General features: G+C 57.7%; 2 protein-coding genes across 2 annotated transcripts; both read right to left on the reverse strand.

Annotated features, from left to right (window-relative positions):
* Positions 1-576: 576 nt before the first annotated feature.
* Positions 577-8877, reverse strand: LOC115299464 (janus kinase and microtubule-interacting protein 3-like). Its single transcript, XM_029948836.1, has 7 exons — positions 8782-8877; positions 8109-8162; positions 7510-7575; positions 3129-3227; positions 2118-2186; positions 783-860; positions 577-713 (listed from the first exon to the last, which is right to left on the reverse strand). Exons 2-7 carry the CDS (start codon positions 8139-8141, stop codon positions 708-710), a joined length of 351 nt encoding a protein of 116 aa, XP_029804696.1. The 5' UTR covers positions 8142-8162; positions 8782-8877; the 3' UTR covers positions 577-707.
* Positions 8878-11137: 2260 nt separating this feature from the next.
* Positions 11138-23213, reverse strand: LOC115302542 (janus kinase and microtubule-interacting protein 1-like). The gene is made up of 7 exons (XM_029952469.1): positions 23108-23213; positions 19800-19873; positions 19368-19496; positions 17541-17669; positions 16314-16397; positions 13130-13192; positions 11138-11545 (listed from the first exon to the last, which is right to left on the reverse strand). The coding sequence occupies exons 1-7, from the start codon at positions 23211-23213 to the stop codon at positions 11372-11374; spliced, it is 759 nt and encodes a 252-aa protein (XP_029808329.1). The 3' UTR covers positions 11138-11371.
* Between the last annotated feature and the right edge of the window lie 1804 nt (positions 23214-25017).

Genomic DNA, 25017 nt, shown 5'->3' on the forward strand with positions numbered 1-25017 from the left:
CAGGCTCCCCGCGTCCCATCTTCCTGGACACGCTCATGGCAACAAGGCTTTGCAAGTCATGTTTCAGTTGCTGACTCTGCACTTCACAGGCACTGACCCATCGTGTAACGTAATGTGAACCACGAATCATCCGGGCGAAGACTGACTCTCGGCGTTGGGGACAACACTGCCTCTTTCAGGAGGGACCCTGAACTCTCCACTCTCTGTGCCGTGGGGACACCCTGACAGGACCCGTACTACTCACTGTCTCGCTCGCCGCCAGGAGTGTGCTCCGACGTGTGAACCTGGACGTGACCCCAGGTGAAACTAGCGACCTGGAAGCCCGGAACATTCTGTGACCCACGTGCGTGGGGCCTCACAACAGGTCATTTTCTCTGATGGCCCCCGGCCTCTGCTCAGTGCTTTGCCTCTGTGTTCCCTTGCTTCCTGTTTACAGGAAAACTTGCTTGGGGAGGGGGAGGGGCGTGCATAAATAAGTATTTACGTGTTAATAAACACCAAAGGGAGACCGTTTCTTCTCACGCATCTCAGAGGATTACTAGAACTGGGCGAGCATGTCTAAAGATACCATCAGGCTAACAATTTTTGAAAATCATGATTGGTTTGGAGAAGAGCAACCATTTCTCTGTACAGTCGCTCCAGTCAGGACACGAACAGGGCATTCTGATGGCGGCCACGTGGCACTTGCAGGGCCCCCAAACATGGTGTCAGCCCTGAAGGAAAAAACGGCCTCTAAGGTTGAGTTTAAAGAGCCAAAGCGTCCAACCCACGCCTGGTCCTACCAGGTGCGCCTGGTCGAGGGCTTCCTTCCTGTAGTCCAGCTCCTCCTCCAGGTAGCCCTTCTGCCTGCTGAATAGGTCCTGGAAAAGAGGACCCCCCCCCCAAGATCAAGGTCAGCATGAGAACCCCTCACAGCCAGGACCTCCCGAGCCCACCTGATCACCTCTGCTAGAGAGTGACAGTCCCACCGAGCCGCCCCCCCCCCCCCCCCGGGGCTCAGGCGAGAAGGGAGGTGATGGCCTGGGGCCAGGAACCGTGATCAACGCCGTCCCTCCCCCTGCAGGCTTCCCTTCCACGTGGGCGCCTGACTGCAATGAAACGCCGCTGCTCCCGCCCAGTGGCCAAGCAGGAATCCCTCTGGGTTCCTCTTGTCACGTCCTGGCGGCCCCGGGGGACCGTCGCATCAGTTCTCAGATGAGACTCTTGCTCCCACACGGACAGCATTGATCGCCTCCCCACCTCCTGGCTCCTGTCATTGCCGCGTGCCTGCCCGCCGCAACCCGGCTCATGCTTTGAGTCTCTGCACGCACCGTGTGCCCAGAAGGCAAACCCTAGTGCCCATTTGAGGCTTTCAAGGTGCGGACTCATCGACTGCAGTCCCTTGACCTTACAGATGAGGAAACAGGACCAGAGAGGGCCTGGTCACAGAGGAGGGACCCGGTTCCAAGGCAGGACTCACTCACCCCACCTGTTTCCAGGCTGTAAGCTCTTCCTTCTCCCTCCCGCTTTCGCCTCTCATTTCTACTTGCAACACTTGAATTGGTCCTTGAAGACTCTCAAGAACCGTTTCTTCTGGGAAGCCCTCTCCGATGCCCTCAGGCTGGGGAACTTGGACCCCCCTCCACACTTAGCAATAGGACGCAAGGGGCTGGCGCAGCCTTCCCAACCTCTCGTGAGCATTAAGGGGACAGCAAAGATGGGAGGCCCAGCTGGTGTCTGCGGAGCCGCTGGGCCAAGTGCCTGGACATCGCCAGTACCACTCCTGATGTCCTCAGGCCACACCGTGGCTGCTGGCTCAGGAGCACACGTCCCCCTGGCTTGTGAGCTCAGTCCTTGAGGCGGGGACCCTGCATATTCATCACCGGACCTCTAATCCTGGTAAGGCCCCGGGGATAAAGAGGCTCCAAAAATATGTATTTCGGGAATGACCGAGTGGGTGACCGAGTAGGCAAATAGGTGACAATTACCCAGAACAGCCACCGGGGCAAAAGGCGAATCTAGAAATTTGTGCAAATAAATGCACACGGAAATCCCCGAGAGCCCTTCCTGGGCGGGGAGAAGGGAAGTCGTTGGAGCCCTTTCCACCCTCTTGCCTCCCGGAGGGCTGAGGCCTTTACCTTTTCCTTCTCTAGATCCAGCATCTTCTGAGTCAGGGCCGCCTCAGTGCCCTCTATCTGCTTCAGCCACTGGAAAACAGCAGGGACAGAGCGCCAGCAAATGAGAACCAGCGCTGGCTGGGGGTCTTCCCCCAAGCCGCGTGTGCAGGGGGCCACCCCGACTCCGCTCCTGGGCTCCTCATCCCGTCCTGGGGCATCCGGGGGAGGGGGAGACTTGCAACAGAATTTCTCTGTTCAGCTTTGACAGGTGTTTGCTCAGGGGTCACCTGGGTCATGGACATCCACTTGTGTGTGTGTGTGTGTGTGTGTACCTGCACGTGGATGTGGGTATGTGTGTGTGTCCAAAAGGGAGTCGATGTGCATCCAGTGGGAGCCCGACTCCATGCCCAGCAGCCTCGCCAAGCGTCCCTGAGGTCTAAGTTGCAATGGTGGCTTCACACTGAGGACCGCATCTGGCCCTTGGCGCCCAGCCCAAGGCACAGGCAGCACGTGGATGCCTAGTGAGGTCGCACGGGTGGGCCTGGGGATTCCTAGCCCAGCCCCCACTCCTGCAGTGGTGGCCCTGAGCAGACGGGTGCACTGTGGGGCAATGGTTGTGCGGAAGTGGGTGGGCGAGTGCCTGCCAAGGGCAGGTACCAGGGCTGGGCTGGTGGTGAGCCAGAGGTGGGCAATCGTGTCTCAGGATGCAGGTACGTAGGTCCAGCTTTATGAGGAGCCGGCCTAAGGGATAAGCTGGGGAGGTAGAGCCATGGGGGATGGGCCTGATGTGTGCAGGCACGGGGTGTGCGTGTTTGACAGCGGGTATGAACGTGCGTGTTCAGCCCGACAGACAGCCTCCTCTCCTCCGCCTCTGGACCACGCCCCTTCCCTGGCCTCCCAGCCTCGCCTTGCTGCCACGTGGTGCTCCTGGCTTTTTCCTCCTCCTCCAGTGGCTGAAGTTTCGCATCCCCTTGGAGCCCTGCCCTTGGCTTTCCCCCCTCGTTCCTCTCCCCTCGCCCCCGGGGATTCTACCTGCCCTTGGGCTCCCTCTGCTCTCTGCAACGTCTCCCTCCAGCCCAGACGGCCCCACGGCAGCTCCCTCTGATTCCTCCTCTGGCCTCCCCGGTCCCTCTGTTGGGGAAGAGCCCCGTTTCACTCAAACCGGGAAGCAGGGAGCAGCCTTGATGCCTCCTTCCCCTTCCCTTCCCTTCCCAGTCCTTCCCTTCCGTCCCATACATTGGTTCCACCTCCTCCCCACCTTCTGCCTCCCCACTCCTCCCCCCCTCCAGCCTCCTGTCTGGACCCAGAGCCCTGTCTGCTCTCAAGCCCGCACGTGCTCTCGAAAACCTACATCCGCTTAAAGCCCTCAGGGACATCCCACTGCTCCTGACCACCGCTGGCCGACCACGGAGCCACATCTTCCTTCACCGAAGGGCCTCTGCACCTGCCGCTCTCCCTCCCAGCATCACCCTCTCCCTCACCCCAGCCTCCACCCCAGGCCTCCACTGAGCTAACACCTACTGGGGCCACTGGGGCCTCCTCCAGGAAGCCTACCCCACTTCCTGCGTCCGTCCGTCCGTGGGGTCAGGTGCCCTCCGGGATCCCTATGTCATCCTGTGAATGGCTCTCACAGCACTCACCTGACAGATTGCATTTGTAGGTCTCCCTCCCCCAAAAGCCCAAAGGTAGAGACCACATCGGACACGTTCTGTTACCCTTCCTCACCCAGCACGGGCCCCAGCATGAAGCATGAGCTCAAGAAACATTTGCTGGATGATAGCAGACACTGTGGAGGTCTGGGAGCGGGCGTGCTGGCTCCGTGGAGGGGACAAGACTAGATGAAGCTGTGATCACACAGGGTCCCCCCCCAACATCTTGGACACCCAGAGCCAGCAGCAGAAGCAGACACCCATGATGGAACAGCTCTTCAGCTGACATTGAGAGGATGGGCAATGTCTTAGAAATAGATCAGCATCGCTTTGGCAGGAAATGAAAGATGCTTCCTTTGAATATCCTAATGCAAGCAGTCATAAAATGAAAAAATTTCAATGGAAAAAATAAAACTCCTGTTTTGACTCGTGACAGCAAGCTGCTCTTAGAGTAGGATTTACAGAATATGCTGTCCAGTCTTTTCTTGGACAAAAAGATTTGACATGATATTATGCATAAAAGAAAAAAAAAACCTTGGCAAGTGGTCTGCAGCAATTGAAAGAGTAACATGAGGGGAGAAAACGCTGGTCCTGGGCATCTTGGGCATGTGAGGTCACGAATTTCATATCAAAGAATCCTGCCAGATAGCCACTGGGCCCCTCTTCCTCTCTCTGAGCAGGAAGTTCAATGCAAATAGCGCTGCACCTGCCAGGAGGGGCGTTATGGGGACAGAGACACCTGCCCTCCCCCAATCCCCCAGGGCAGAAGTGAGTCAGCCCACGGGGAAGAGGACAGTCTGTAGGAAGCCAGGCCTCTGCCCCCAGGTGCAGGCTTCTGACCCCCAGAGCCTCTATCAGCCGATGCTCCCTCCAGAGAGGGTCCCAAGACCGTGACCCCAGGCCAGCGACTGGAGCGCTTGGACTATGGCCATAGACCTAAGCTGAATCCTCCGATCAGTCATTACCAGCAAGAGCATGAAACTTTCTTCCATCTTTCTGATTGGTTTTGAACTGTTTCCCAATTGGTTTTGAACCTGAGGGGGATTCATCAGGAAGGGGTAGGACTCACGATCCCCTGTAAACCCTCAGAGGTCTTGTGTTCAAGATTCTCGGGGCGTGTGTTGTGGGGGGCGGGGCGGGGACAGGGCGCGGCCGCGGATCTCAGACCCGGCTAACTTTCAAGAAGGAATAGGGCTCCCCCCGCCCCCCTGCAGGGTCAGGAGCAAGACAAGGCCCCAGAGCAAGGCCATCCAGGAGCACCACGTGGCGTTCCTAATCTGGGTGCCCTTCACTTACATGCTGCAAACGCAGCTTTGTGCCTCTAAACAAAACTTGAAGTTGACCTTGGTTGGGTCGGATACTGGCACTGGGCGGTGGTTTTTAACAACAGACATTTGGAGGGGGGGTCTCTGATCCCGCTGCCAGCTTGCGCACTCCAGGGTGACCCACTCGTGCCTGCTTGTCCAGGACTGTCTCTGTTTCAGTTCCCGTGTCCCAGGAGCCCCTCGGTTCCAGGCAATCGGACTGTCTGTCTCCCCAGGCGGGGAGGGGGGGGTCCCCTCGGGGCCTCAGCTCATCCTGCAGACCCGCCTTTCTTCCCTCTTGGGGTCATTCTAGGCATTACTATTCCCTCCGGGGGCACATACAGCAACCCCCAACCTGCAGGGTCTTTAGTCACAGAACCGGGGCAGGGCCGGGGTCTCTTAGACCCAAACTGAGAAAATGGCAAAACACTGGTCTGAATCCCGCCCCCAAGGACTGTCTCAAATCAGGAGGTGGGCGCCTCTCCCCTGTAACGCTGGCTGGTGAGAGTGGGGAGTGGGGGGGGGGGAGCTGCCACAGGCCAGGCAGCTGTAGAAGGGGTGACTCACTAATCTCGAGCGGTTGCTGAGAGGAACAGATCTGAGGTGGGGCCGAAGGCTACAGGTCTGGGCGCCCAGTATTTGCCAGGAGGAGTGTATCAGGGAGGGCCTGCCTGGGAGAAGGAAGCGGCTTAAAAGGGGCTGCTCTCTGCGAGGCTGTGAACTTTCCACCGTGCGGGGCCCTCCCGGAGGCTCTGGCCCGCTCCCAGCCCCCTCCCAAACCAGCCACCCAAGTCATGGATGGTTCCTGCTATTGGGTCACAGTCACAGTCATGACCAAACCCTTCTAGCAACCAACCTCTGTCTCAGGTGCTTAGTAGCAATGTTTGCTTCTGCTTAAAAATGCCGCATCCTGGGTTCCCGACACTGAACCCGCAAGGTTCCGGGATTCCTGGTTTTGAGACTCAGGGTGATCCAGAGACCAATCTGCGGAAGGCTGAGTGGTGGGCCGGGCGTCAGCAGTGGAGGGGCCTCCCAGGGGATGGGAAGGGATTGCTGGGCCTGACATTACGGCATCCTCCAGGGAGCACGTGGCACTAAACCGAGTCATGAGTGTTTACCAGTGCCTCCCCGGGGCACTGTTATAGGAGGCTGGGCAGTTGACTTTGGATATGTTTACTGAATGTGTACCATGTGCCTAACACTGGGCACCCGCGTCCCATGGGCCCAGCAGCCAGCCAGGCATGAGTCAGAACCACCTGCTGACCACCTGAGGATGCAGTGACTGGGGAAGGGACGCACCACCCACCCGTGTGACCTCGGGCAAGGCTCTGCCCAAGTTTGTTACCAACACTTCGTGCCTTTCACGTGGCTGGGGAGGAAGGACAAGAGCCCAGCGGAGCAGACTATTTATATCCTCAATGCCCTTCCAAAAATTCTGGAAAGACTCTTGATTAAGATCACGAAGACCTCATCGTTATTAAAATAGTATTTCAAAGTGTAACTCCTAGGCAGCAAAAGGAAAAGCTCTCTAGAGGGGAGCGACGTGTGTACCCAAAATACCCTAAACCAATGTAAAAGGTGAACAAATCAGGAACACATTTTTAACAAATACCCCCAAAAGTTATTAACATGTAAAGCACACAAGCCAGCACAAACACCATACTCAACGAGAAGTAGGTAGGCAGTGAACGTACGAATGGATGAATGAATGACAAACCCAATGGACATGATCTAAAGAAATGTGATCACGATGCACAAGGAAGAAGAAAACAGACCACACACAATAAAAACCCATATCACCCGCACTCAAGTAACTGAAAACGGAACCAGTAACATCTGGTGGCAATACGCCAAGGTGGACGTGGACCCAGCGATGCGATAACACTCAGGTGGACACTTTGACGATATTAAAGCTCTGAAAATCCTCCCTACCGAGGCCCAGTGATTCCACACCTAGAATCTCTCCCGTGGGAGAGTTTTAAAAGGTGTATCGAAATCGATGCGCAATGCTATTCACCACCGCATAATGATAAACAGGAAAACTAAATGGAAACCCCCTCGGTATTTAACATCCAAAGGACAAGTGACTTCTGGTTTAACCCTATGGTGGAATGACGCGGGGTGTAAGTGTAAAAGGCAGGGCTGAACACTGGAAGTCAAGCTGGATCTCAACAAAGCGTAAAATGCAGTGGCGGGAGAAAACCGGAAGGAAATCCATCCCCGGGTCGCAGATGCTTTCCTTCCTCCGTGGGTGGGAGTTTCTGCCGGCTTGGGCGCTAAGCTGTCGAGAGCAAGCGTGTGTGGCTTTGGGCGGGACTGGAGCGGGCATGCGCGTGCACATGCAGACGCGGACGCGGCAGGCGAGCCCAGAGCGGGGCGGGACACGGGCGCGCCGTCCCTTGCGTGGCGCTGGGGGAGCCAAGACGCGGTGCACGGACAGAGGGTGCCACGGGGCTCTACCTTTTCGCACAGGGCAAGCACTGTTCCAGCTTGAATTATTGCAACCTGTTCTTCGTTTCTCAAATTCTAAAACACAAAAATGGGGAAGGGCGTTTTACACTGGACCCCGCGTCCCCCTGCAGACAGCGCTGAGCGGCTTCGACGCCCCTCCGAGAGGCGACACCAGGGCCCACATTTAAAGGCAGCCGTGTCCTATCTGGGGCTGGGCCTCTGAGAGATAGGGCCTTTCCAGCCCATTTTTTAAGGGGGCAGAAGTACCACGTTCTGATCTCAGAAATCTTGAGGGGTCCCACTGGTCCACCGGCCCTCTGGGAGCTCCTTGGTGCGCCTGCATCGCCGGCAGGTGCAAGGGAAGAGCTAAGGCCAGAAGTCTGCCCGTGACAGCATGGCCGGCCCGTGACAGCGTGACCCGCTGGTGACAGCGCGGCCCACCCCCCGTGACGGCATGACCCGCCCACCCCCACGAGGGCACGGCCACACAGAAGCCTTACACTCGAGTGTCAGATCTCTTAGGAAGAAACCGAACCAGAAGGAAAGACACACAGAGCACACCCAGGTGGAGACAGGAGCCCGGGAGCAGCGCCGCCCGGCATAGTTACCCCGTTATCGCCAAGGATGTCTAGCTTCTTCATAAGTTCAGAAACATTCACATCCTGGAAAAGATTGCCAACGTTCATTCTGTGGGGAACTGCCAAGGCCGCACAGCCCCGTCTCTCCCGCTGGGGCCTCGGCCACCGCTCTCCCCGGGCGCCGGGCAGGGCCCAGGGCTCTGGCCGCTGCTTCGGGGTCGGGGGAGAGAAGGCAGGGACTGCTTGCTGCTCGTAGGCTGAGCTGTGCAGGCTAGGCTGGTGGAATCAGGAGGGTCAGGAGGACCCCAGGCGGCAGCCGCTCTCCACCCCCTCACTCACCGCGCTCCGAGTCCCAGCAAGACAGGTCTCCTGGCGGGTGCTGCCCGTCAGACCCACGCTCGGGAGCCTGCGGCTCGGGGAGCTCCCAGCCCAGAGCTGGCCAAGCCGGGGTGTGCCCTCAAAGGTGTGGACACGCTTCTGCGCTTTCAACACGGGTACAAAGAGACTGACATTTGGTGACCCTCTGAGACATAAACTCCGGCTTTCAAAATACAGTATTGGGGGGGCGGGGGAGAGGCTATCTGGTTAAAATCAATTCTCCGCCTGACACAGAGGCACGATCCCGCTTCACGGCTGTGCCTGGCATCCGCGTGGGCCCCTGGCGGTGGGTTTGGCGGGCACCTCCCCCCTCCAAGCACACTACCTTAACTCCTTCCTGGTGACAGAACAGCTGGAGCGCGCTGCTGTTGTTCTCCGGGAAGGTGCTGATTTGGAGGTTAAATGCTGGCGACCTCCGCTCTCTCTCCTGGGGAAAAGATTTGGTTTAAAAACAGAACTTTATTGGCGTATTTTACCACTTGCCATTTGCCCACATTACGCAGCAAAAACCAACGGACTCCGGTGGGTCAAGGCGTCACTAAAAGGCACACACTCAGACTGCCACATCCCGGGCCGTGAAGGGGTGCGCCGGGGTCTTGCCTCTGCAGCCTGGCGGGTCTCCTGCGGAAATGCGTCGGCTTCTTACCCACTCCGCTAGGAAGAAACGGTTAACAGAGACACCTGTCCACCTGCTGCGAGCCAGGAGCCTGGGAAGCCACAGAGCATTAGGCACTTGGTAAGGACAAGTGTGTGAGATTTCAACAGACAACACAGCCACCAGCCAGGGTGTGCTCCCCGTGCCCTGCGGCAAGTCGCTATCTCCTTGAACCCTTGCACCATCCCACGAGGCAGGACTATTACTTTCCTTTTGTAGACAGGGAGGCTCGGGGAGTGGGGTGGGGGCCGAGTCCGGGTCCCACGCTCCTGAGCAGCTGGGCCGGGACACAAACCCTGGATTCACACTCTTGTCAAGAGAAGGGGCTGACTTGGTTCACAGTTGTTTTTGAACTGTGCCAAGGCACTGGCGATCATTCTATCCCTGCCTAAGATTGCCATTTAGAGCTTGATTACCAAGGAAGGAAAAGCAAGCATTTTCCCAGAAGAGGTGCTCACATCCTACGTCATGTGACATGTCTTTAGTAAGAACAAGAGGAGGCCAATAGATGGCAGGCATATAGACAGGGATCTGCCTGCAACGGCAGACCGGCTTTCCAGGAAGGCCGGCAGAGAAGACCGTTCGGAATTATACCTTTAAGTCAAACGGCTTTTATTTTCTCAAAATCACGTAAGCCCGCTTTGGACGATTCCTGCAGAATCTAGGGAGGGACAGCACCATGAGTCTCTTGGTCACTCTGCTCAGAAATGTAACCAGATGAGCACTACCTTGAACGGCAGGACCAAAGCAGATGCTCTTGGATCAGGTGAATGGAGAGAGGAAGGGGAGTGGGGAGGAGGGGCCATTCGCTCAATTACCTTCCACAAGGTGCCACTTGGCTAACCTGGTTTGAAGCAGTTCAGGGGGGAAGCTTTGTTTCCCTGATTAGCCAAGAAGACCCAAAACCCAGTGGTTCCCTTCCCAAGATGCCTTTCTACCTGCCATACTTAAATGAAGTCATCACCAAAAAAGTGACAACAGAAAACCCCGAACAAAAGTCAGAAAACTGGTTCCTAACGGCTCTGGAGGAGGTGGAGACACTTTGAGAGAATCCTAGCACACCGAACAGCGCTCATGGAATTCTCAAGAGAAAGACGCACGACCAAGGGCAGCGACCTCACAAGGCTTCTGAGCTCTATTGCGTGAACTAAGTAAGACCCGGCTCGTGTTCAAGCAAGACTTGCGTTGCAGGGGTAACACTCGGTCTTGAGACTTTCAGGCCACGATCTGGGCCATGACAACAGAGGACGAGACGGTACGTTCTAGTGCAAACAGTTTTTAACTGAGGCCAGGAGGAGGAAACAAAATCGGAGGGACACCGATGTTTCGAAGGTGCTCGCTTCTCCGGAGGGTTCCGTGCATGCAAAGGCTTCAGCCAGGGGGTGGGAGCAGGGCCGTGTCACTACGGATGCTTGGAGACATGAGTGGCACAGACGTGGGTGATGTTTAAGATGTGGATGGTTTTTAAATGACAACAAACAAACAAAAAAGGTTATGAAATAACGCGGTAGCAACAAGGCAAGACAGTAATGAGGTTTCATTGGGAGATAATAAAAACATCAGGTCTTAGGTTGGATCCAAGTCTACACCGGGGACCTTACTGAAGGTTTGGAACATGACTGCTACCTGGGAACACCACTTAGTCTCCCTCCACGCTAAATAGGAGTTTTGGAGTTGTGCAGTCTGAGTATGAGTAGTTAAGTTCTCGGTCCAATGCAATCCGGGCCGTGACACTCAAGCCTGCGCAAAAATCTCCTTCCCCCTGCTCGCTCACTTACCTCTGTTCCCCTCGGCAAATAGAACAGGGGCCAAACTAGCAGTAAACACACTACAGGGCCAGTTGGGGGCAGGTCGGGCCCCACTCTTTCAAAAGGAGAGATTCCCTGCATGCAAGGTCACTTTCAAAAAAAAGTGTGTTATTCATTGCAACAGCGCCTCTGTCCGACTTTGCAGAACGCATACCAGGTGACGATGCATGCAGGAAAGAAGTAGTTATGGAAATGAAACACAAATAAAAAAGGCAAAATATTGCAAAAACAAATTATTTTATTAAGTGCAAAACAAGCCGTAGGCAATAAATAGATTAGCTTTGGTACAGGTCCAAAGACTTCGGTGAGCATTCTCTCCAGAACAGATTAAGGCAGTGAAATTATTCTGAACATACAGATTTAAAAAAAAAAAAGAAGAAGAAGAAGAAGGAAAGAAAAGAAAAGAGAACTCTACCACGTCCCTTTACACATGCTGGAGGGCATCGGGGGCTTTACATGAATTTCAGTTTGGGCTCAAAGAGCAGGTCTGCTCCGTTTGAGAGCGCGCAACAGATAGAGTCTCTTACTTCGAGCTCCAGCACTCGGAACTCTAGCAGCTCATTCTGGTCCTTGGCGTCTTGCATTTCATGCTTCAGCTGACTCTCTTCCATTTCCAGTCTGTAAATCTAGAGCAGACACACCGTTGGGTTAGCAGATGGGAGCCTGGCCGTCTCCACGGGGGGCAGAGGGAGGCGCACCCCGCTCGGCGCAGAGGGGGTGTGGGTGGTGGGGGTGCCTGCACCGTCCCTGCAGCCCCTCAGGGGGCCCTGGCCTGGAGGAAGGGATCCTCATAGACTTGCTGACTAAATGAGTGATGGGGGAAACTGAGGCACGGGGCCACTAAGACCTTTCCTGAGGCCAAAGGTGAGGGAGGCAGGAATGCACCCGGGCGCTTCTGATCCCAAAGCCTGTGTGTAGTCTTTTCGAGTGCGGTCTGGCCGCCCCCAGGATGAGCCCTCCCAGACAAAGAGTGACAAACGGCAGCGGAAAGACACACACTGCCGTGACCCCGCCAGAGGGCTCAGGAGAGGGCTTAGCAGAAGGAGTTCTGCTGAAGGCACAAGTCCGTCTGGGGAGGTGGGCTGCCTGGTCTGACACCCGCCAGGAGACACTGGAAAAGCACCCCAATGGCTCCGTGCCTCAGTTTCTGTCCCCTGCACTGGCTGAGAAAGGCACGCCTCCTTCCGGAGGGCCTCCATGATGTACAGGCACCTTTGCCTCCCTTCCTCCTGCCTGGAGAACCAGAGAGAGGTTCTCCACCGACGGGGTCCTGCACCCCTGGGGACTCTGGGAAACTGTGTTTTCTGCACGGCTCCCTGAATTTAGTGAGTGGGACCAAGGACACGAAATCTCTCCCAATGCACAGGCCCTGTCCCAGCTCCAAATGCTATGGAGAAGCACAGGGCAGTGAGCGGCCGTGTGGCTGGTCAGTGACAGCTGGGACTGGAGCAAGCCCTCTCCCGGGGCGGGGGGCGGGGGAGGGCGCCAGGGCCGGCTCGTCCAGGGCAGGCCTTCTAGTACGCTCTAAGGCTGAGGTCTGGTGCAGCTTGCATGCAAGGTCCAGAAAAAGCAAATCTCTGTGGACAGAACGTACACTGGTGGTGGCCAGGGGCAGAGGGGGGGGCGGGGAGAGATGGGGAGAGGGGGCGGGGAGAGACGAGAGTGATGACAAAGGGGCACAGGGGACCTTTATGGGATGCGGAAAATGCCCTAAAGCTGCATCGAGAGACAGCTGCACAGGAAAACAAACCCTCTGAACTGAACGCAGATAAGAGAGACACAAAGCATTCAGTCTCCTCCCCGTGCTGTGCCAAGACCGGTCCAGAAAGTTCCATGACCACAGAAGGAAGACAGGTTCAGCCTTGCCAGCGCCATGGACTCCAGTCCATGAACTGGACAGTGATGGCCTGAGAGCCTGCCCTGCGGTCAGCGCCTCTGGGCCCCACACGTGGGAGGGGAGGGGACGCCTGGGGGTTTCCAGAACAATGGGAGGGGCAGCCTGGAAACCTCTGTCCCCTGGAGACACAGCGAGGACCCCCTGGGACAGGACGGGGGCCAACGGCTGTGCAGCCCCAGGAATCGGGCTCCGACTCAACATGAGGAAGGGGTCTGTGCTCTGAGAGCCGGTCAGGACCCGGATCCCCATGGGGGGCACTAGGACCAAGGCCCCTAATTCTCAAGGCAGCAGTGGGGGTGCTGTGCCCGCCTACCTTTTCCAGCAAGTCCTGGTTCGTCCTGATGAGCAGCTGCTTCTCCTCAACCCACTTGGAATCCTAAGAAAAAGCACTAAATATGTTCACACTCATTGAAGCAAATGGTGGCTACACAGCAAAGACGGGGAGAGCCAGAAAAAAGTCACTTAATACACGACTACAGAAAGGCCCCGGGACACCTGGGGGGCTCAGCGGGTGAGGCACCTGACTCTTGAGCTCAGCTCTGGTCACGATCTCATGGTTTGTGAGTTCGAGCCCCACGTCAGGCTCTGCTCTGACAGTGCAGAGCCTGCTTGGGGTTCATTCTCTCTCTCTCTCTCTCTCTCTCTCTCTCTCTCTCTCTCTCTCTCTCTCTCTCTGCCTCTCCCCCCCATGCATATGCTCCCTTTCTCTCTCACACAATAAAGAAATAAACATTAAAAAAAAAAGACTATGAAAGGTCAGAGAAGCGACAGCCGCTAGAAAGGATTCATCATCACTCTAACCCTCTACACCCAAAACACAGAGCCGGCGGGTTCACGGGGCGTCCCTTCCCTGAGAGCCGAGGGGGGTTCCTGCTGAGTGTCACTGAATCTGGTGACGCAGAGCGACTGAATCGGCACTGCCCACCCGCTCAGGCCTGCTCGCTGTCCCCAGGGTCTGCCCCACACCCACGGACATGCTCCTGTGTGCATTCTGGTCCCTCCGCCCTGACCCTCACCACGTGTCTCTGCCCGGGCAGGGTCCTTTATAGGGAAGTCCCGTGAGCACAGGGCACTAGGTCTGTCTTTCCACAGTGGCGTCCCCAGCACCAAGCATGGGGCCTGGCACCCAGCCTGGGCTCCACAAACACCGAGGGACAGATAAACGGATGGATGGGGGAACGTTCCTCTCTCTTCTCTCGCTCTGGAGGCCTCCCGGGCTTCCTTCCACCTAACACTTACCACCCTGTGTCATCACCGGGCTGACACACACAAGCCCCCGGTGGCCAGGAGGCCCTGTGAGCACAGAGCCCTCTCTCATCTTTTTCTTGGGAGCACGTTGTCTGCAACTGCCCCTCCCATCTCCATGGCCCTTTGCAATGTGACTGCAGCCCTGCCCGAAGACAGGTGACATCTGTCTCCAGCCCCGAAGCCAGGCATGGCCAAGGTGGCTTCGGCTCCTGGGATACTCGCCAATGTGACTCAAGCAGCGCCTGGGAATGCCCTTGTGCTTTGAGGCCCGCCCTTTCTTCCGGTCCCTGGGCCGCCCGGCAAAGAACCAGGTTAGAGAGAGTCAGAGAGATGGGGATACGAGACCACGAGCCAACATGGCAGCCAGCAGCTGGCCCAGTGCCCAGAGGGGACAGAGAGGTCACTTCAGGCCACCCCGGCCCAGGGGACCTATAGAGCAGCCTGTAGCCTGATCCCCAGTGAGTCCAGCAGAGGAACCACACAGCAGACCCCAGCCCAAACCACAGACCCATGGAATTATGAGAAAATACATTTTTTTCTTGTTTTAAACAACTAAGTTTTAGGGCAGTTTGTTATGCAGTGGCAGCTAATCAGTACATGATGCCCGTACACCAAGCACAGAGCCTGGTGTGAGGCAAGGACTCTCCTGAGTGCTCGCTGAACAAATGGATATTTGCTTTGTCCTCAAGTGGCACTTTCACTTAGAAGGTGCTGAAAGCAGAAAAGGCCCACAGATGACCCAGCACCCGGGGTGGGGCGTAACTTAGTCGAAGACGGGGGTCAGGCGCCACGTGAGCTCAGCCTGGAAGAGGGGCCGAGGACAGCGGCAGGTGGAACCGGAGTCTGAAAACGACCTCTCTCCCACCTGGTCTGTCCCCTGCCCGCTTCCTTCTCACCACTTCCGCTTCCCCAGTGTGTGAAGTATTATTATCCCCATTTTAAAGATGAGGAGACTGAGGCACAAAGAGACAATGTCAGTCGCATGGGTCGTGTTACATGTCTGGCGAGCTGGTCCCTGTGGTATGGGCTCTTCATGGCCGCCCTGCCTCCATGGAACGTTCTGGACCACGGTTATGTAAGCAGTGCCCAAGGGCCGGCCACTCGCCTAGCCCGGTCAGCACTAGCCACAAGGCCGCTGCCGTGAGCAGCTGCATGTACACCCTGAGCTCTGGAGACGGGAAGTCTGCCTGAGTTAGAGTCTCAGCCACCCCAAGCCCTCAACCCCTCACTGGCCAGAGTCAGTTCTAGGCCATGAGTTCAGAATCTCATGTGCCCCCTTCCCTGCACCCCCAGCCCCAGCCCCCGGGTCCCAGCCCCGCTGCCTGCCCGTGCGCTGGACCAGGGGTGCCCACTGACACCCCACCTACTGCACGCAGCCCTCCCCATTGGGGGCGGCCATGTGACTGTTTTGGTGAAATGTGTCAAGGCAGCAAATTGCCTTCCCTTGCTGCCCTGAGGGGACGGGGGAAACGACAGGGCCGTCATCAGACCCAGCGCTGGGTCCCCGAGTGACCACATGGAGTGGGCAGCCCCCAGCCCGCGGGGGGACGAGCAGTGTGGGGAGCAGGAAACAACCCTCACTGCGAAGTCTCAGTTTATCTCTTACCAGGAGGGAGCCGCCCACCTGCACCGAACCCTGGGTGGTGTTGCCTTTGGATGTTACCCTCTGAGAGGCTGGACCTCTGCCCAGAGCCCCCCAGGGTCTCCCTCAACCCAGGGGGTGGGGCTGGGGCGGGGCTCCGCCTCTTTACCACGTCCTGCTGTCAACCAGGCCTGGTCACGGTCAGAGAAGGTGCCCGTGGAGGCAACTCTAGTCTGAGAAACTCAGGGACCGAGTGGCCCATGACAGGGTCACAGCAGGGAATCTGGAAATCGGGGATCCATGGGCTACAAGTGCCTGTTCACTGTCACGATCAAATCTTGAGAAACAAAGGCAGCTCTTCTTCAGGTTCAAGTCAAAGCAGGTTGTGGCCACCACTTCGCTTTTCGAAGCGTTCCCCGCGTTTGAGCATTTGGCCCCCAAAGGAAAAGCCACATCAGAATTTCCTAGCGTGCTTGGATTTTTATAAAAGCTCTTCGAACAGGCACCTTAGGTGGGGCATTCTCGCTGGGCTCCGCTAGGGAGTTTTTTTGTCTAGTGTTTCTGGACCAAACCACACGGACCGCAGAGGGGCCCCCGCGGCACCAAGGCCACAGGGACCCCGTGAGGGGACAGACACACACAGAGCCGCCCACTCGTTCCTGCTCACCTGTCCCTTCTCAACCAGTAACTTCTCCAAATCTTCGATTTTCGCCTGACACCTCAGCAGGTCAGCCTGGAGCTGTTCCCGAGTCTGGGGAGAAAAGGACCCCAAGGTGAGCAGGTGGCCGCGAATGGGTGACAGAGGGGAGAGGGTGGTGCCGCGAGCAGGCCCTAAGAAGCACGTCCCCGCTGAGGACCGCGGGCTCCAAGGCGGCATGTACATTCTCCCGCCTGCACAGTGCACGATTTCTAAGAACTGGAAGGCCTTGAGGGGCCGTCGGCTGTACCCTCCCTCGATTTTACAGACATTGACCCTGAAGCCAAGAGAAGGGGCCCATTCTACAACGGGGTGAGTGAGCCGGAAGCCAGATATTTTGGGGTCTCCACCCCAGCTTTCTGACCAAGTTCGGCGGCCACCTCTACCAAGGCTGCCAGACACGTTCCATGCGCCCTGTGTCACCTGCAGGGCGGAAACCCAAAGTACTCAAGGACCAGGCAGATACGTAAGGAAGGGAAGCCGACTGAGTGTGGGTCATAGTGGGGGCGGGGACTAGGGCACACTGGAGGCCCATGACCCCTCTCAGGGGACATCACCCCTCGGCCACGGCCCGAGGCTGTCACTGCACGTACAAGACCCTTGCTGTCACCAGGCTGAGCACGTTCTGAGCCGCCGAGAGAGGTAAGGAACCTGAATTTCTACGCAAAGCCTCTTGACTGGTAAATGTTGGCAGCCACAGGGTCAGCCCACGCCAAGCCCAGCCCTCTGCCTCCCCTGACGCACAGGCTCAACTCTACGGCAGCACACGCTGCCTCACGGGGCTGTTGCGGGAATGAAACGGGGGAACAACGTGGTGTGCTCTCTGGGGGTCCCCCCCCCCGCTTTCAGAAGGCAGGGCGGGCAGCCGCTGGTCCACGTGACCCCTGAGGGGGAAGTTCCTGGAAGGCGGAGCTCAGCCCAGTGCAACGGCTGGCATGGCCCGGACCTGGGTGGCCGGTGGGACCAGAGCACCTGGGGGGCGGGGAGCACGTTGGGATGCGACAGGGGTCCTCGGCCCAAGTCGGGTTGTGTTCCTGCCTGCGGGTGGCACACGTCACGTGTGGCACTGGCTCATCTGGCGATGCCTGCAGTCACACTGTGGCCCATGGGTTTGCCCGTGGTGTCCCCCCATGGCCTCCCAGGACCCCCTCCAAGTGTCAGATCAGGGCGCCGAGACCCAGCGTTCCATGCACTCACCCGGGCCTCTCTCTCGGCGTCCAGCGTCCCACCGACCTGCTCCTGAAGCAGGGCGTAGGCCCGCTGAAGGGCCTGGTACTCCCGGGTCAGCTGGCAGAACCTCAGGTCGGCCTCCTCCCGCGTCGTTGCCTGACCAGCCGGGGAAGAGAAACAGAGCGGAGGGCGTGACTTGGTGAGTTCGGCACAGAAGCACGTGCCCGGCGCTCACAGCTGCTGCTGACAACCACTCGGGGACCTGGCCGCCGCCAAGACGTAGCTGGGACCCCAGGGTGACGGGCCACAGGAGGAGAGGCTGTCACCCCCCATCATCAGTGCCCTTCCCGGGAGTTCGAGGAGCCCTGGAATTCTTGAGTCACATGCAAGGGAGAAGGGGGAGAGTGCTCCCGCCGGCCCAGCCCCACAGGTGGACGGTTCCTGGCCCCCTCCCCCACCAGCACCTCTCACTGCAGGGATTTCTCCACAGACAACCCCCCAGGGACTCAAAAGGACAGCTACTGGGCGGGCGCCGGCCCGTCCTTGTGGCGGGGAGCCCTGGGAAGCACTCGCGAGGGAGGACTCATGACAGCAGAGCCACCGTGTGGGTCCGTGTGACAAGCTCCGCGTGCCCACGAGAGGGGGGGATGGGGACACGGTGTTTGGCGCTGGCTGAGAGCTGCCTGGTGCAGACTGTTGGGGCACGAGGAAAATCACCAGGCCCGGGTCTGGTAGGACCGTGTTCTACTCAGGTTTCCTACGAGAATTCAGCTGGGGAGGGGCGTGTGGGCGAGGACAAGGCGCCCTTCACACCCCTGTGGGTCCGGCTCACTTCCTGCCATGGTCATGAACCTGGATGTGCGTGACCGTCAGGAGTGTGAGGGTGGTGACTCGGGGTGAGACGGCAGGGAAGAGAGCTCCACGCCCTCCAGCACCGTGAGGATGCGCTCCTGTGTGAGCTGCCGTCTTCAAAAGGAAAAAGCAACACGTGATTTCCACTAGGTGGTGTGTCTGTGTGTGCACGTGTGTGTGCACATACCTGTGCATGTACCTGTGTGCATGTGTGTCTGTGTGTGCCTGTGTGCACATGTGTGTATGTGCCTTTGTGTGCATGAGTCTGTGCGTGTGGGTGTGCACAGGCCTGTGTGTGTGCCTGTGTGTGCACACGTGTGCGTGCCTATTTGTGCGTGTGCCTATGTGTATATGCCTGCGTGTGCACGGGTCTGTGCATGTGCCTATGTGCAGGTGTATAGATGTGTGTGCGTGTGTGCACGTGTACCTTGCATGCGTCTGCGTGTGTGTATGTGCCTGTGTACATGTTTGTATGTATGTGTGCATGTGCCTGTGAGTATATTGTGTGCATGTGCATGTGTGTGCACGTGTGTGTGCCTGGCTATGTCTGCAAATGCCTGTGTATATACATGTGTGTCTATGTGTGCACGTTCGTATGCACATGCGCCTGTGTGCATGGGCCTGTGTGCCTCTGTGTGTGTATGTGTGCCCACGTGTGTATGTGCCTCTGTGGGCACTGTTGCCTGTCCGTACACGTGTGTGCACATGTGTGTGCATGCGCGCAGGGGACAGGGACAGACCACCGTGCAGCAATTTTAATGGCAAAGGCAGCAGCAAGGGCAATGCAGATTTCCTCTGTGAAGTCAGGGCTGGGAGAGGAAGGGACACTGCCAGGGTCCCCCCCCCCCACGGACGCCCTGCCTGGTGGTGGCCTCCTGCCCTGGAGGCTGCAGGCTGTGACGACACAGGTCCTCGGGCCTGAATCGTATGCAGGGGAGCACCAGGGGCGGCCGTCGGAGGCCAGAGGCGCCCCTGCAGCACGGCAGGGGCGGGGTTGCTTACGTCATCCAAGTCTTCCTCGGGCGTGGCCGGGGCCCTGTCCGTCCGGTCCGTGTTGCAGGATGTTTCTGACAATGTTTCCGAGTCCACAGACTCCTCGTCAAATCCAAAAAATGTCTCCACAACATGCTTCTGTAAAACACCATGTGCGGGACATCAGGAACAGACTCGGCATGGCCCAGTGTCCCCCTCTCCCACCCGCCCTGTCGCCGCGGGCACAGGGCGACCACACACTTCTGGGCCCCAAGGGCATCCCAAGAGGCGGTTGGTGGGGGTTGGGATTGAAGGAGCGGAAAGGAGGCGGCCGAAGGCGGTGGAAGGTTGGGGGTCTGCAGCGGAACACGCCGGCCTGAGCACCGCACTCCTGCTGCGGGTCACCGGCCCCTGAGCGCCCACTTCCTTCTCCATCCGAGGGACACGGAGCCCTCCCCTTACCCAAGAGCACTGAGTGAGCTCATGCAGGCACCGTGCCCAGCACGCCGACCCTCGATGGGCCCATGTGAGTGCCACTAAGGAGGGGCAGCGGGGCCACATGGGCAAAGGTGAAACGGGCAGAGCGAGCACAGACGGACCCTGGGCTCCATCCGGCTGGGTGGGCGTGTGGCCCAGGTCCTCCCCAGACCTCCACTGAGGGGCAATTTTTGTTTAACTTTGGATCATAGAAACCTTGAGGCCCTTGTACAATTAGAACGGTGCAATGGACCCTGGCGCGCCCATCACTCGGAGTCGGAGGCGATTTTACAGCTGGGTGCCCGCCTCCTGCCCCCCCACCCCCAGTCCTTCGCCTGGGACTTCATCCAGCCATTCACACGCGTGTGCCTGCGTTCAGTCAGCAAACACCGGGCCCCTGAGCACCTGCTGGGGCAGACACGGGCGGGGCCTGGGGAACACACACGATGAACGCCGGGCATGCTCCCCGAAGGAGCCTCGCTCGGTCCCCTGGGGGGTCTTCAGACATCAACCCACAGTCACCGCATCGACCTCCCTTGTTTAAGGAACATCGGTTTTGTGTGTGTGTAACTTACGACCGAGGAGTACTTTTCATGGCCATGAAGACAGAACCATAACTAAATCCAGGGCCAAGCCCCCGGCTCCCTCTGGTTCATCCAGAGCGTGGCTTTTCCCAGAGCCCCCCTCCCCATCCTTCACCCCACAGAGGGATCGGGGCACATCCCACATGCTGAGGGCCCCGCCTGACCTGCTTGCTTAGGCAGGCGTACGTCTGCAAGTCTGTGTGTCCACATGTAAGAAAAATGTGGCCGGTGCCATAATTCATAACATAATTAAGGGGCGCCTGAGTGGCTCAGTCGGTTAAGCGTCCGTCTTCGGCTCAGGTCATGATCTGGTAGTTCGTGGGTTCGAGCCCCACGTCGGGCTCCGTGCTGACAGCTAGGAGCCTGGAGCCTGCTTCCGATTCTGTGTCTCTCTCTCTCTCTCTGCCCCTTCCCCTGCTCACGCTCTTTCTCTCTCTCAAAAATAAACATTAAAAATTTTTTAATAAAAAAATAAAAAGGAAGACCTCAGACATCAGGAAGGGAGAGGGAGACAGTGCACTGCTCCGTCATCTTGTGCAGCTCGAGTTTCCTGGGGTTTTGCTGGAGGTACCCATGAGGACGGAGGGCAGAGACCTGGGCTTTCTTACTCCCCACTGTGGCCCAGAGCCGGGCATACTCAGTAGATACTGGTTGTTCAATGCCTATTTGTGAATGTCTTTGTTCACAAGCTCACAGCGACACCAACTTGTCTGCTGACCGTCTGGGGCTCGCACGAGGCAGCCCTGGCCGTCATTCACACACCCAGCACCGCTGGACCACCGCCTGCTTGCACACCCGGGCGGAGTCTAGCAGGAAGGACTCTGGGGACCCTATTAGGCTCTGTTGGCTTCGCATGATTTCTTCTCTCCAAGTCGAGGTTGCAGACAATCACGCACTCCGATCTCCTCTCCAGGTGAGAAACCTCCCTGGAATCCAAGTATCGAAAAGTCTCCAATTTCCAGGAAGCAGTGGCCATGACATCCTGATGGTGATAATGGCATGCTCAGGAGCGACAGGTTTGTGGCACTCAGAGGTCCCCTGCACGCACGCAGCTCACCTCCCCGAGCTCAGGCTCCTGATTTTTCCAGGCAGCCACTCACCCAACCCCATTTCTCGTAAACACGGCTAATTGCCAGGGCTCTGGGGACAGGTGTGCGTTTGCTGGGGTGTGCGCTGGCAGCCAGCAGTGACACACTCTGACAGAGCCCCCAGGAACTGTCCCACCACAGTGTCTCCAAACCATCGGGACACGACCCCCACGGTCAGCATCGGGGACCATTCTGGGGGCTGACGACTCGGCGTTCATTGCCCCGGCTGACCCGCTCCTTGAAAATTTGTGGGACCGCGAGTTGGGCGCTCCGCGACCGGGTCCAGACGCAGGACATTCACAGGAGTGCTGCCTTTGTCATCAGCTGAACCCCAGACCCACGTGGGGCCCCTGAAGTCCAGTGCGGCCCCAGAGACCAAGATTCCAGGGAATCACGCGGCGGTGAGGGAGACAGGACGCGGCTCTGGCGGGGGAAGGGGACCACTCACATTCTGACCCTCTCACAGCCCGGGGTGAATCTGCAGACACAGGGCACATGCTCCCGCCGCGAGGGGCCCACCACCCCTCCCCCCAACCTCCTATAACATGGGGGCTGGATTAGTTTGTTTCCTCCAAGGATTAGGTTCTTTTTTTTTTTTTTTCTGTTTTTTATTTAGTTTTGAGAGACAGAGAGAGACAGTGCGAGCAGGGGAGGGTCAGAGAGAAAGGGAGACACAGAATCCGAAACAGGCTCCAGGCTCTGAGCTAGCGGTCAGCACAGAGCCCGACGCGGGGCTTGAACCCACGAACTGTGAAATCATGACCTGAGCTGAAGCCGACGCTTAACCGACTGAGCCATCCAGGCACCCGTAGGGGGCCGATTTCCTAAAGGCTACCAGTGCCTTAGGCGGCATTTTCAAAATCTATGTGAAATAAAAGCACCGGCCTCCAAGGAATGACAGAATCACCTAGAAAGGATGGGGTCCTCTTTCTTAAAGGGCCAAGCGCTGGGGAAGTCATCCAGTTTTCAGAGCATCCACCTTCCTCAGACTCCCCCGGCATTTATTTCCCGGGAAATTATAGTTCGGGGCAGCACATCTTCCCCTGCTCCTCCAGACTCCCACTCTCTCTACCCCTGACTCCTCTCTACAAACTAATCCAGGGGCACCTGGGGGGCTCAGTCAGTTAAGCAGCCAACTTCAACTCAGGTCACAATCTCACGGTTCATAAGTTCAAGCCCCGAGTTGGGCTCTGCGCTGACAGCTCAAAGCCTGGAGCCTGCTTGGATTCTGTGTCTCCCTCTCTCTCTGACCCTCCTTGCTTACGTATGTGCTCTCTGTTTCTGTCTCTGTCTCTGTCTCTGTCTCTCTCTCTTCCTCTCTCAAAAATAAATATTAAACAAATAAAAATAAAAGTTTTAAAAATGCAGCTTGGGCCAAAGTCAAAAATAAACGTCTCCAGTCCGACTACACCTTGAACACACAGAGGTGCTCATTCTCAGCGGATCGAACGGCACCGGGGGAGGGGACATGGCCTGCCCCCCATCCTGCGCTGCCTCCAGCCTCCCAGCCCCCATCTCCCCAGTCACTCGGAACAACCAACCCCCCGCTCGCTGGGGAGGGGCTTCCCGGCCTCGGCCGTGTCCTCCCCCCAATGTTGGCCGCCCGGAGCCGGCCGCTTACCTTCATGCTTGTAGGTCATCTCCTGGCAGCCGGAAAAGTACAGACACACCAGGGCACAGAGACAGAGAAAGAAGGAGAAATACAGCACGAAGAGGATGTACTCCATCGCCGGGCAGGGGGACGGAGCCCGTGCGTGCCCCTCGAGCGCCCCGTGGGCCAAAAGTGGCCTCACTGGCGCCTGCTTGCCGGTCTCGCTCCGGCCCTAGTGGAGAGCGCGGCTTCTCTCCCAGAACGTTCTCCTGTCCTCCAGCATGCCGAGCCCGCTGTGCCCCAGGCTTCCTGCACACTCGCGGGCCTCGGAGCTCTGAGATTGGCTTCTCCGGGCAAGGCTGCCAGCCCGAGGGCAGATCAGGGGCCCGGCTGGCACACTCGTAGTCACACAGGACGCTGGGTTAACCCTCAGGGGATTCCCTCCTGCCGTCAGTGCCCCCAGGCCCTGGTGATCACGAGGCCCCCTGGGAGCGGCACACTAGCAACCGTGACACGGAGAGAGCTTTCTCCCAGACCAGAGCCAAATAACAAGGAGGCCTCGTGTGCTTGGGCGATGTGTCTGCCCGTCCCTGCCCACCCGAGGTGCACCCTGGACCAGCTAAGTGCACGGGCTTCTCGGCAATCCGTCCTTCAATGTTTATTTGGTCATTTATACAGACTGATGAAACCATGAGCCACAGGGGAGCCTGCAGGGGCCCAGGTTCGGTGCTCCCGTGCTCGGGGGGGGCCCCCTGGGAGCCCACATTTCTTGGGGAAGTGTCTTTCTGTAAACCATCAAAGGTGCAAACCCGCATGTTGAAAAAAACGTTCAGATAACACCATAAAAAAGTAAAGCCTCTGTACTTTGAAAGATATTCAAGCACTACGAAAAGGCAAAAGACAGCCACAGGAGAAAAAATATAGACAGTCAAGTTCATATGTATATTTCAATTCTAATAATGCTCGATGCTCTGCTCCTCTCAAAGCATCCGAGATAGGAAGCCTGCAATCACATCACAGTGCCCCCTACGCCTTTCACTCATATTTGCAAATGGGGTGCCCCCCATGCAGAGCTGTGCCTGGTTCGGGGACAAGCCTGTGCCCAAATTGACCCACAGTTTGGGACTCTTGTCGGAACCATGCAGGAGTGATGCCCTCCTACTAGGGAAAATGTTAGGCAGGTGTTAACGCCAGTTTAAAGCTGCTGAAGCCAATCAGGTGACCACATGGGGACAGCCCACCTGAGAAGAGCCCAGCCCAGAGGAGAGCGGAGTAGAAAGGTGGAGAGACAGGCTCGGCCATAGCGTGTTAGCATCTGGATCCAGCCGTGCCTGAAACCACCACCTCTAGACTTTGCAGGGATACAAATCCCTTCCCCTTGCTTCAGTGACTTTGAGTCTTTGACACTCCCACTGAAGAGAATCTTGGCTCACGGAAGAGGGGTAGATAATCCTAGAGGTCATGCTCTCTGCAAACTGCTGGGTTCTGGGGACAAGCCTAGAGCCAATGTCTCTCCAGGCTGCTGGACCCTCAAGAAAAAACAGAGATCGTCTCTGCCTGGCAAATGCGCTCCTGGCCCTGCGGAAACCCCGAGACGGGTCCTGTCCTGCGGGCTCTTGGACCCACTAAGACCTTCACCTCTGCCGAAGCCCCTCAGGCGTGGAGACACCCCTCTGAGCCCTGTCACCCTGCCGTGCCCAGGTTGATGGCAAGAGGGGGAGGGGAGGGGCTGAGCGCTGCCCCGGCTTGGCCGTCAGCCCCGAGCTCAGCCTGCACACGAGTCACCGCAGGCCCGAGGCCAGTCCCCATGGGACAAGATGCCTCATGAGCACCGCGCCTGCCTCGGACCAGCACCTGAGCCACGGAGCCAGACTGAGGGGCCCAGGCATGAGCCGTAGGGCAGCCCTGCTCCCTGGGTTGCCGGACCGACCGTGTGGCCC

This window comes from Suricata suricatta, chromosome 1 (genome assembly GCF_006229205.1).
Source record: "Suricata suricatta isolate VVHF042 chromosome 1, meerkat_22Aug2017_6uvM2_HiC, whole genome shotgun sequence".
NCBI lineage: Eukaryota > Metazoa > Chordata > Mammalia > Carnivora > Herpestidae > Suricata > Suricata suricatta.

What these genes read in the sequence shown, in the direction of transcription:
- LOC115299464 (XM_029948836.1), bottom strand. Translation starts at nt 8,141, where the DNA reads ATGAAGAAGCTAGACATCCTTGGCGATAACGGG. An exon ending in ACATCCTTGGCGATAACGGG is followed by an intron (nt 7,576 to 8,108) that starts GTAACTATGCCG and finishes TTTGTGTTTTAG; the next exon opens with AATTTGAGAAACGAAGAACA. An exon ending in CAGAGGGAGCCCAAGGGCAG is followed by an intron (nt 2,187 to 3,128) that starts GTAGAATCCCCG and finishes GCTGTTTTCCAG; the next exon opens with TGGCTGAAGCAGATAGAGGG.
- LOC115302542 (XM_029952469.1), bottom strand. Translation starts at nt 23,213, where the DNA reads ATGGAGTACATCCTCTTCGTGCTGTATTTCTCCTTCTTTCTCTGTCTC. An exon ending in GATGACCTACAAGCATGAAG is followed by an intron (nt 19,874 to 23,107) that starts GTAAGCGGCCGG and finishes GCCCCTCCTTAG; the next exon opens with TGGCACTCACATGGGCCCAT. An exon ending in AGCTCACTCAGTGCTCTTGG is followed by an intron (nt 19,497 to 19,799) that starts GTAAGGGGAGGG and finishes GGTGTTTTACAG; the next exon opens with AAGCATGTTGTGGAGACATT.